The 12,082-nt window shown below is 41.8% G+C and overlaps 2 protein-coding genes across 12 annotated transcripts in view; one reads left to right on the top strand and one right to left on the bottom strand.

The window, feature by feature from the left end:
- The window catches only part of TRPM3 (transient receptor potential cation channel subfamily M member 3), a 1,004,761-nt gene that overhangs the window by 783,082 nt on the left and 209,597 nt on the right, over positions 1–12,082 (top strand). For 7 of the 11 annotated variants that reach the window (XR_013829197.1, XM_079927590.1, XM_079927587.1 and 4 more), the window contains one exon: positions 4,178–4,252. The exons of the other annotated variants lie outside the window; for them this stretch is intronic. Coding sequence is in view for 6 of the 7 variants with exons in the window: in XM_079927590.1 (XP_079783716.1) it covers positions 4,178–4,252 (75 nt within the window). In the remaining variant the exon portion in view is untranslated. The remainder of the gene's footprint in view (positions 1–4,177; positions 4,253–12,082) is intronic. 11 annotated transcript variants of the gene reach the window in all.
- Positions 1,600–2,884, bottom strand: LOC307189485 (transcription and mRNA export factor ENY2-like). Its single transcript, XM_079927604.1, has one exon. The coding sequence runs from the start codon at positions 2,746–2,748 to the stop codon at positions 2,443–2,445; it is 306 nt and encodes a 101-aa protein (XP_079783730.1). The 5' UTR covers positions 2,749–2,884; the 3' UTR covers positions 1,600–2,442.

Genomic DNA, 12,082 nt, shown 5'->3' with positions numbered 1-12,082 from the left:
CATTTCATATTGAGTATTGTCTGTGATGCTCACACTGGAAAAAATGGCTCCCACTATATTCTTGACTCCATTGTACTCTTTAGATGCTCTGTATGGAGCCAAAATACATGTCAGAATTTCGTCAGCTTTTCAAAATATGGCAAGAACGAGAACTCAAAATATCTGTCATCTAAAATAAGTAGTGATCGCTCCCTCTGTTATTTTCCCCTTGATAGTTCTTCTGTTACTCCACCAGTATTTGCTTGTGTGCCTACAATATATAAAGCACTATAGAGGTGGCAAGATAAATAAGACATAATTGTGCACTTGAAGAACTTAGAGTTTTACAAATAAGTTAGCAATAACTAGCTATTGAGTGCTATTCTAAAACTTTACAAGGAATAACTGATTCAATCCTTACAACGACCCCATGAAGTGAGTACCATTATTATTCCCATTGGCCAAAAAGAAAACTGAGGCACAAAGGAGGTCAAGTAATAGCCCCCAAGGTCAGACTGCTAAAAAGTGGCAGACCCAAGAAGTCTGCCTGTGTCCATGCCTCAACTGTTGTGCTCCACGGGCTCTCAGTATGCAAAGGGCTGCGTTAAACAGCAACAAGTGTCAAATGCCCTTGAATGATACGAAATACAACAGGAATTCAGACAGAAAGCATTTCTGGATGGAATGTTCATGGGGGCGGTGTAGTCAAGGTATTCTCAGGAAGATTTTGACAGATGGAATGTGGGCAATGGATTGCAAGCCATGCGGGTGAAAGCTTTCAACGTTTAGAAAGGTAGTGCACAGCATGTGGTCTAATTACATTTATTTTACTTTCATTAAATTGTTTTTCCTATCTTCATAAGCAAAATTTCAGCTGCAAATATAAATAAGGTCTATATGCGAACTAGGCTTAGTTTGTTTCTTTAGGAAACGCGATCATCAAAATCATAAGGATAAGATATAGATGTTTCATTGTTTCCCTTTTATTGACCCTCCTTAATAGAATGATGTAAAAATAGAATATAGTGTAATATGATAAATGGAACATTATTGTGTATACATAGATATAGATATATAGATGGGGCAGAAGCAGAGCTATTCATACTCATGGGATTCTATATATCCATAACTATATATTATCATTGGTATTTTATATATATATATATTTCACCTAGTTCATTGCCTTCTTTTTCCAGATAGGAAAGCCCACTTGGAAAAGGTCAATCAAGTGTCCTACCTAAACTCATACAGTGAATTAACTGGCACAGCTTTTACCTGAACTCACGACTCCAAACTCCTAACTGCTACTCTTTGCTCAGCATTGTCATTACCTTAGTTTGGGAGGTACTTCTCTTATTCTGTTTAACAAAGCACCAGGGGAACTCAAATAAGAAAAGGTTCTCCAGGCACCTGAGCAAGGAATAAAAGCAGGGCACTTAGGATATCAGCGTATTTGATGCAAAATTCTTAGCCCTTTCTTCTCCAGTTTTTCCCCTTGAGACCATTTCTCCACTGCATCTTGAAGGGTAAGCAAGGAAGTATCAAGAGAATTGGAATCACAATCAACAGACACTGGATGTTCAGACATTTCCATTTTTAGCCGTGCAGCAAATCGGCAAAAATCTGGTTGATCCGCACTAAAATGTCATTTAACTTTTGTTCATTAGGACTTGGTAACTGTGGGGGGAAAGAAAGAAACTAAAAATACCAGTGTGCTGTTCAGTCTGCAGGAAAGACGCAACTAAGCCAATTTTGTGCTTGGTTCCTTAAACAAGCGCTTTTGTGGTAAATTTCCAGGAGGGTTTGTGTCATCAGCTCTTTGAGGTTTTGCTCCTAATATTTAACAAGCTGTCTAATTGTTGCACAAAGTGGTGGAGTGGCCTGGGGAGGTGTGTGCTCCCAAACTGAATTTATGTTCTCAGGAAGGTGCTAATTAGTAACTTTCTGGAAAATGTACAGTAGTTACTCTTGGCTTGTTACTTTTTTTTTTTTAATTCATGAGATATTTATTAAAATAACACATTTAGGGAAAAAATCAATACAATTGTATGCATCATTACTGAAAACTGTATACCATCATACAAAAAAGGATTTTATTTTGGGAAATCGATTCCTAATTTATGGCAAGTTCCCCCCCACCCCGCCCCCGCTGCGTTGGGTCTTCGTTGCTGCGTGCAGGCTTTCTCTAGTTGTGGCAAGTGGGGGCTACACTTCATTGTGATGCGCGGGCTTCTCATTGCGGTGGCCTCTCCCGCTGCGGAGCACAGGCTCTAGGCACACAGGCTCAGCAGTTATGGCGCATGGGCCTAGCTGCTCCACGGCATACAGGATCTTCCCTGACCAGGGATCGAACCCGTGTCCCCTGCGTTGGCAGGCAGATTCCCAACCACTGTGCCACCAGGGAAGTCTGGCAAGTTTTACTTTCAGAAATAAAACCACAAAACAACGCAATCTAATTCAATCTTAAAGGCTGGCATGCTGAGCAAGGAATGTTCTTATTCTTTGTAGGAGCTCCTTCTTTACACTGTCAGGTACCAGGGCTCTGCCTTTTGGTGTGATTTCAGCCACCAAGTCATCAACAGTAATGTGTTCTAGTCCTTTTTCTTTAATTACCTCTTTACAGTGTGCCTTCAACTGATCCTTCCAGCCACATTCAGTTAATTTAGCTCTCAGCCACTCTTTGAGGCATTCTCTTTCTCCAGTTTCTATCAACTTTTGGTTAATTGCTTCTCTCATCTGCGCATCTTTGTTCATCTTGCTAGCCACCATCACCGCAGGCAAGGGCTGTCCCTTCCCAGTGATGAAATGACCCTTGTGCTGACGACCATTACCTACCACACTCTTCGGCCGCCAGGACCTAGACCCTCCTTGGCTTGTTATTTTGTAAACTATTGATAATCCAGAAGAACCAACCCTTATATTTTGTGCTTCAAGTGATATTGCTTTGTGTTTTCCCCAATGAGTACATTCTTATGAAGAGGCAGCCCTGCCAAGTTATGGGCACTGAGGAAATTACCAAGTGATGTTTTATGAAAAGTGGGGTGAGACCCTACTATGCCTCTCACCAACCAGCTGTCCCCTGCCCAACCAACAACCAACAACTACCACCCCAAGCTGTGGCTGCTCTAGAAGTCTGGCTTGATTCTAGGACACTAGGGCTCGAAGACCTAACTCAAGGATCTGGGCCCCTCTGGAAATGCTGTTTTAGGGAAGGAGCAAAAAGGGGCAGAGGCAGATTCTCCTGAGGCCTAGATTTGAAATGAGATCCCGCCTGAGTCATCTAGCCTAAAACTAGCTTGTTAGTAAGTTAACAACTCCAGAGACATTATTTACCATTAAATTTCTCTCCCAGTTTGGGATAGAATAGCCAGAATTGGTAGGAAACCTGTTATAATGAAATGTCTTTGACGACTTTTTTTTGGAAGATAGAAAGGTAGGTAGGTAGGTAGATAGATAGATAGACAGATAGAAAGAGGTATATGATAGAGATAATATGTGACAGATAGATATAGATATATATGGTTCTATCTATCTATCTATCTAATTAGTCATTTTCTTGGCCCATGAGAGAAGAGAGGGAAATGTGGGGATCTCTTCAGCAAGTAACATGAGCTATGTTGAGTGACACATTGGCATTGGTTTCAATTCCCTTTTAAAAAGAAAAGTTAAGTACATTAGCCTCTGAAAAAGTACTTCTTTTAGGTCAGAAGTAGCTAATTACCTGAGAATAAGACATGTATCTCTAGAAATCAGAAAAAAAAATGTTTTTAAAGGGAGGGAGGGAGGAATCCAGTACTTATTCAGCCTTGGAAGACATAATTATTGTTATAATTAGTATAACAAAAACAAACATTTCTTGAGGATTTACTAAGTGCCAAGCATTGTTACAAGCACTTAACATGGATTAACTCATTTAACCCTTTAACCACTACAACAGTTATCTCGGCTGAAACAGAATAATGAAGGCTATGTCCTCCAGCAAAGGGAATGTTGATTTTAAGGACCCGTTTATCTGAGGGAGCAGTGAGACAAGGCATAGCTGGTACAGGGTGCTGTTTGATGCTTTGCATAGGTCTGAATATGCAGCTGGGTTGCCATCACATGTGTAAATTTATAAATTGGGAGATTGGTCTGCTTTAATAAAATGTGAATCCAACCATTGGGTTGTAGAAATTTCAAAGATTTTATTTTTTGACAGGATGCCTGCCGTTTTTCTCTCTTGATTCCCGCTTGTTTTATTCATTTTGGGGTAGTTGCCAATTAGACCCAATTGGTAAGTATAATTAATGGACAACATGAATTTCCTCTTAAACCCCAACCAAGAAAATTAACCATAGAAATAATCATTTCCTTTACAAATTCCTAACACTGTCCCTCCCTGTGACTGCTGTTTATCTCTTCTAAGACATCCAACTACACCAGAGATTAATTACTCCCTATTATTTTTCATCTTAATAATACCACATAAGACAGAGAAGAGAGAAATGAGTGTTTATTGAGGTCCAAGTATATTCCAGGCACTGTGCTAGCATTTTCATATATACTGTCTCTTTCAATAGTCACAAAAACCCTTCAAAGTAGGAATTATTATCTTCCTTCTTTATAGTAGATGAAATGGCATCTCAGAGTAGTTAAGCCCTTGTTTTATATCCAGTTAGTGGTACAGACAGGTATAAACCTAGGCTGATAAGATTCCAAAACCCTTGCTCTTTTCACCCCACATAAGGAAGCATTATTTCATTCAAAAAGACACTCCGCTAAAATTTTGTTACCTTGGAGGGTTTGGGGGTCATTATTTCATTCAACAACTATTTGAACACAAACTCTGTGTCAGACATGGGTTGAGTATTGGTTCAGCTAGGAATAATCGTCAGCAGAACTTTGGGTGGAGGACAGTGGTTAGTGGCAAGATGGTAGAGGAATTCACAGGAACAAGAGGAGGAGGAAGTAGGACAGGGTGGTGGCATGGGCGGTAGGGGTGAAGACAAACAGAGGAGCTCCTGATCGTGTCCCCATGGCTACAGTCTTTCTTCATGTGACTCGTGGACTTCCCTTTGTCATCCTATGCCTGAGAATATATGAAGGAGGCTGGGAAGGCAAAGGGACGTTCAATTGTCATCACTGGCATCTTTTTGATCATTGCACCATCATCCAATGCATTGGGGTAACCATGACATGAAGTTTTCCATCATTGAGCTCATAACTGTTCCATGAGATAAATAACAACTCTGTAAGTTAAAGGTCATAGCAGAGCTTCATCCAGGGAGCCCTGGAAGTAAGAAACAGTGAATTTATATTCTCAGAGACTGACAGCCCTGGATTCAAATCAAGTGACCTGAAAAGGATGTTAAACTTCCTCTGGGCAGGTTACATGTATATCAGGAACATCTCATTGTCTTCCTTGGATGCTGTAACATGTTCAGCCTAATCATTCAGACTTTTTAACTACTGGTAGAATCAACCAATCAAGTAGAAGACCATCCAAAATACAAATACCAAATTCATGATCAGTTAACTTTGTACTGTGATAATTTGCCATTTTCCAGATGCTCTCAACTGAATGTGTTGTTTGAAGTTTTTCTGCCTTTTAAAGAATTTTCCCTTCAAAGGATAGGTTGTGTGAAGAAGACAGTTACAGTTTAAACATCTGCCCTCTCTTCATTTTATAAAGTGGCTTGACAGAAGTTGGCTGTGACACTGAACTGTTTGCCACGCTTGTTAATGAAAAGTCACCTTGTCAATCAAGAAAATAACGGAGTCAAAAGAATAATATTGAAGGAGTAGAACAAATTTAATGAAACCTGTTTCTTGGTATTTGCCTGTCTTGTTTATCTGACTTATTTTCCAATTCAAGCTAGGAGCTGTCTCTTTTTTAGGAAGGAACCCCATTCCACATTGGAACTCTCTGTTCAGGGACTGGGACAGTTCCTGTAGACAAATGAGTCTGAAACAGGTAACTGTCCACCATTCTGATAAGACTTAGGTTCTTTTACACGTAGGGAAGAATGCTGAGATCTCCTTTCAGATTAGAAAGATTTGGGTTGCAAATGTTTGACTGGCATTTTGGTCTCAGTTGCTGGTCAGAACTAATAGGTCCTTCTGGTGGCAACTTTCTTGGTGGGACTCAGTCTCTTCCTTGTTTCACTAACTGGAAGACCTTCCATATCTTCTCATTTGTTGTTTTTCTAGCTTTCCTCTCCTTCCTAATGCCTGTGGACCTTATGTCCCACCCATTCCAAGCTACTTGCAGTTTCTCTTAAAGGACATGCCCTGTTCGATGTGTTTTTGTCCCATTTTGACATTTGCTGAAATTCCAACCTCTCCCAACTCTACTTATTGGCAAAAACCTACACTCTTAAGTCTAGCTTGAAAATCTTCTTTTTTCTGAAATACTACCAGAAACCATACACACACACACACACACACACACACACACGTGATTCTCTTAGGCTCAGTTATTCACCACATAACCCTCGTTTCCACAGCACTCTGTATAAACCTGTGTTGTAGCATTGCCTCTTTGGTAGAGCGGTTGTCTGCCTGCACCTCCTCCCTCACCACCTGTAGATTGTGAGCTCCATGTGAGCAGAGCCTGAGTCATACTCACTTTTGTCATCCTGCAAATCTAGCACAGTGCCTGACACATGCAGGTAGGTAGGTGCTCAATAAATTTTTATTGTAAACATCAATACTTGGTTTTCTGGCCTTATTTTTAACTCTCGTTTCCAGCCTGATGTAAAAATGTAATAGAAGAGTTTAGAAACTAAAAGCTATATGGAAGGGACACATAATAAAACAATAATACATAGATTTAGGGAGGATAAATAAATAGGAACGTGTACAGGTAAAGACCATCATGCATACTTCCAACTGTCATGGGCATAAAAACGTTTATTCTGGAAATTTGACTGCATTTCTGTTGACTTGTGCTTGTTGTCAAATCATTTCTATCTTGTGGATTTAGAGAGTCTAGGATATACATTTTTGTAGCAGCCAATGCCATCATGGCTTCATTATTTCCATTTACACAGAAAAAGAAATAAGTATTGATTTTTCTGCACTTATCTAAAGTGATAAGTGCCCATGGCTGCTTTTCAGTCTACATTAGGATCAACCATTCAGTAGAAATGCATAGCTAACTTTAGAAAGTTAGACAAACATAAAATAGATGGGAAAACTTGTGCTGACTGAGTGCTTTTCTGCCATAATCAACAATTTTACAGTAGGATATATTTGGAGACGATAAGGTATCTCATTCTCTAGGGGTCTTTTAAAAAAGCAGGCTGAGATTTTACTTCACTGGAGATGGGTCAGGCCAGGGCAATTGTCATAGGGCCCTTCAAAGCCCCTTCCCAGGATTTAAAATAATTTGCCCATCCTTTGAAAATACTGTTTGGATCATTTCAAGCCATTTAAACTAGTGGAAGTAAGCCTGTATTTCATATAGGCTAGGAAAATGACTAGAAGTAGTGCTCCCAGAATGTCAGTAATAAAGTTGTCATAAGTTTTAACAGAATAAAAATCTTTTAACTTGAACCCTCAGCTTAAGATCATTAAGCCCTGAGAAATAGGAGAAAAATAGAGATGTTATGCCCTAATACTGGCCAAATAAGCATGCAGCTTTTTTTTTTTTTTTTTTTTTTTTTTTTTTTTTTTTTTTGGCATCCATCACTGAAGCAACAAGCACTCTTACCCTTACTGAACAGGCTGTCCCTGTTCTGCAAGGAGGCCAGATTTCACAAGCCTCGCAGAGTCCCACATGCCTGCAACCCTGCAGGCAAACACTCAAGTCCTAAATCCCAGGCAGAGGAATCAACAGTTCTTGTTGGCTAACGAGCCTTGACGTCTCTGGGTCCACATGGGGTTCTGTGGGCAATTTCTGGTAGAATGAGGCAGGGTGGAAAAACAGGTGCACCTTTGCTAAAACAGAGGACTGAGGATTGAAGAGTCAGCTTTCCTGGTCATCAGAAAGATCTGAGCTGAACCCTTCCTCATTAGCAGCATTTCGTCCACCCAAAGGGAGAACACAGGAAGTGCATATTGACTCTGGTTAACATCAGAATTTATTATGAAATCATGGTGGAGTTTGGGGAGAAGTGGAAAGTTCATTACCCCCTGTATTTCCATTTTTCTATCCTATTTTCTTGGTTTGAGTGGAGCAGGGTTTGTTTTGTTCCATTGATTTATTTATTTCCATTATTCAAGTAATAAGAACTGTTGTTATGAGTATGAATTATTGTTCATAAACTTAGGTATGTAGGAAATGTCACATAGTAACAATTTTCCTTAATTCAAATAAATCCAATTCCAAGCCCCCTTTCCATCTAGTTTTGGTAAATTCAATCTTTATCTATTAGGTGTCTCCCACCCTCTCCCTCTCTCTCTCTCTCTCTTTCTCCCTTCCTCCCCCTCCCTCCTTCCCTCTCCCTCCCTGTCTCTGTCATTCTTCTTCTCTCCGTCTTCCTCTCCTCTCTCCTCATATTCCTCTCTCTTCTCCCCTTGTCCTCTCCCCTTCTCTCCCCTCCCCTCCTCCCTCCTTCGCTCCCTCCCTCCCCCCTCTCTTCCTCTCTCTCTCTTTCTCTCTCCCCCCCCTTCCTCTCCTCTCCTCCCACCTCTCTCCCTCTTTCCTCTCCTCTCTTCTCTCCCCACCCCACTGTCCTCTCTCTCTCCCTACCCGCCTCTCTCATGCTTATGATGTACCTGGAAAACTGAATAAGAGCCTTTTAACCTTCCTCAGCCAAGGTGACCACAGATAAAAACAACTGCCCAAGCCTGCTTGGTCCCTCCAGAGTGGAAGGCTCTGGTGCTGCCTGGCCGAGTAAAGCCAGCGGTATCTTTACTGCAGCTGGCATCCCCGTGGCCAGGGCTCTGCAGCCCCGACTCAGCACCCCAAAGGCACTTCACAGCAGCCCCCTCAGACCAGATGGCTGTGCTAATCCCACCCTTAAGGAGCTTACATTTGAGTGGAAGGAGACAGAGAACAAACAAGTAAAATACATAGTGTATTGCATAGTGATAAGTGCTGGGGAGAGAGAAAAAGCAAAGAAGGCAGAAAGGCAAGTGCAGGGAAGGGGCTGCAATTTTCAGTAGAGTAGGGGGAGGACTCCCTGAAGAGGGGCCATCTGAGTCAAGACTTGGAGGAAATGAGGGAGCAAGTTGTTTGATGTTTTGGAGGAGACCATTTCCAGCAGAGGAAACAACATTAAAAAGGCTCTGAGGTGGGAATGTGGGCAGCATGTTTGAGGAGCATCAGGAGGCCTGTGTGACCACGTGGATGGAAGAGTAGGAGATGAGTGCGGAGGAGGCCAGAGAGGAAACAAGGGCCAGGGCCAGGCAGGACTGTAAGGCCTCTGCCTTTCACATTCACTCTGGGGGAGGTGGGAGCTTGTGGAGTTCTGAGCAAAGGAATGAGTGGTCTTGTATGTTTCAATAGACTCTCTGTGCCTGCCAAGTTGAGAGTCGTCCAGATTGGGAGCAGGAATGAAAACAGAGTTGCCAGTCAAGAGAAAATGGCACTAATCCAGGCAAAAGCTGATGGTAACTAGACTAGGGGTGGTAGCAGTTGAGGTGAGAAGTAGTCAAATTTGAACTATGATACGAAGGTAGACCAGGCAAGATTTACCATCAAATTGGATATGGGGTATGGTTCCAGATTTTGGAGGCTGATCAGTAGAAGAATGGAGTTTCCATTTTCCAGTCTGGAGAAGACTGTGGGGATGGGGGTGGCAGGGATGGGACAATGTCAGGAGCTTAGCTTTGGACATGTCAGATTTGAGAGGCCTCAGAGCATGCATGGAGACGTCGAGAGGGGCACGGTTATGTGAGACTGAAGTTCGGTGGAGATATTTGGCCTTGAATTATAAACATGGAAGTTGTCTGTGTGTCGACAGTATGTGAAACCATGTGAGTGGATGAGATCACCAAGGTAGTGTGTGAGGAGAGGACAGGACAGGAGAGAACCAAGAACTGAGCTTCGAGACAGTCCTTCTATCAGAGGAGAGACCAGCAAAGGAGATAAAGAAGGAGCAGCTAGTGAAGTGAGAGGGAAACCAGAGGAGAATGCTCTCTGGAAGCCAAACAAAGAACATTATTTCCAAGAGGAAGGAGTGGCCAACTGTGTCAAATGCTGTTGACAGGACAAGTAAGGAGAGACCCAGGAACTGCCCATCAGGGATGCTGCGAGTCTTTTCTGCCTGTCCCAGGAGTTGGATAATTTCCTCCCCATCTCATCTGCTTCCACCTCTCCCCATCAAATACACTTGTCTTTTTCCTCCTCCTCTTCAGGGCATCAGCGAGCTTAGTTCTTTAACAAAATCCATCATGAGAGCTTATCTTCAGGCCACCAGCGTAAACCTCCTGTGAGAAAAGACAGCCCAGTGGGCCTTTTGGAAATAAGGAGAAGAAAAAACAAATTTAAAATGAAATATGAATTAACTGATAATCAATGATCCCACTACACAGGAAGATATTATTGACTTCTAGGCAAAGTACCAAGTAGAGAGTAAATTAAATATACGTAATTTCCAGCAGTGCAGTGAAACCCCTGTTGAATTAGGATGAAGTGGTGGGCCATTGGTTTTTAAACGGTTGTAGGTGTTGAATTGCAAGAAGAGTGCATATCTTCTGGTGTGGGCAATAGTCAACCAATCACATGCAGCTAAAACAGGTGTCAGTGCTTGGCTGACACAGGTTTCCAGCTTGGTTGGTTTCTCATTGATCATAGGCATACTTGGGCTCAACATACTAACAGATGTTGCAATATATGATTCATATTTATCACATTAGTTAGACTCAAAGGTTGGCAAATTATGGCCTGTGGGCCAAATCCAGTGCATTATTTGTCTTTGTAAATAAAGCTTTATTGGAATATAGCCGTGTCCACGCTCCATCTTTCATGCACCGTCTCTGGCTGCTTTCATGCTACAGTGGCAGAGTTGAGAACTTGCAGCAGAGATCATCTAGCCTGCAAAGCTGAAGATATTTACTGTCTGGCCTCTTACAGAAAATGTTTGCTGACTCCTAGTCAGACTTCAATAGACTATTAGAAGTATAACAGGGACATTTCAGTCCTACTCCATGGGCTTTCATCTTAATTTATTCCAGGGGGCACATCTTAGATTTCACTTCTTTTCACAGGTGCAAAATCTCCACTCCCTACAGTTTTATGCTAGGGTGTTGGTTCTCAGAGTGTGGTCCGTGGACCAGCAACAATAGCATCATCCGGGAACTTGTTAGAAATGCACATTCTCAAGTCCCATTCTAGACCTACTGATCAGAAGGTCTGAGGGTGGGGCCCAGCAGTGTGTATTTTAGCTGATCCTCCAGGTGATTCTGGAGGATGCTAGGCTTGAGAGCCATCCCACTAGAGCACACACTGGTAAGAAGAGCTGAGAACTGGAAATGGGCATTTCCACACACCTCTCCTTGTGATAATTTTCAATGCACAAACTAGTTCTTTGCACGTTAGAATCAGGATTTTAAGAGCAGTCCTTAGAGTGCCACGCTCTTCCGTGTAACATTAGGATAACCCATTTACGAGAATGATAGTATTAGCACTGAGTATTGATGTCAAATGACTCTTGGTGGCAGCAGTAGGAATAACTCAAGTGGCTGTTTCACACCAACTCAACAGAGCAGGGTAATGAGGTTAACCACCCCCATGCCCCTGGGCCTTGACTGTCTCTGATTCTTCATCATGACACTCTAGTGTGCTTAAATGATAGAATGTAATGAGACATTTATTTATAAGAGAGAAAAGTAGAAGGCATTTATATCCAACTCCATCAAGGATATGCTAGAACTTTATGAGAAAAACTTTAAATTGATCTTTTCCCCCTACAGAATTTATGCAGGTGCTGTTGTATTGTTGTTGCTGTTTTCCTTTGCTTAATGATCTAATCCTTCCCTGGAGCTTCATGCCTCTGTGTGGCTAGAAGAAGAAATATCTCTGATAACAAACAGCTGTGATTTATTTAGATGGAGCTAGAAACTGGATCTCAAGAATCAGAGAGGGGCAACAAGTGAGTCTTAGCCTTTTTAAGCCAGGAATAGGTGAACAAAGGAACAGTGAACAAACTCAGGCCCCTTTCTAAATATCCAGAAT

The sequence above is a fragment of the Stenella coeruleoalba genome, assembly GCF_951394435.1.
Source record: "Stenella coeruleoalba genome assembly, chromosome: 7".
Taxonomy (NCBI): domain Eukaryota; kingdom Metazoa; phylum Chordata; class Mammalia; order Artiodactyla; family Delphinidae; genus Stenella; species Stenella coeruleoalba.
This window is presented reverse-complemented; position numbering and strand designations above follow the sequence as displayed.

Bases quoted from the DNA above. Each gene is read 5' to 3' on its own strand.
- LOC307189485 (XM_079927604.1), bottom strand. From the start codon at position 2,748: ATGGTGGCTAGCAAGATGAACAAAGATGCGCAGATGAGAGAAGCAATT.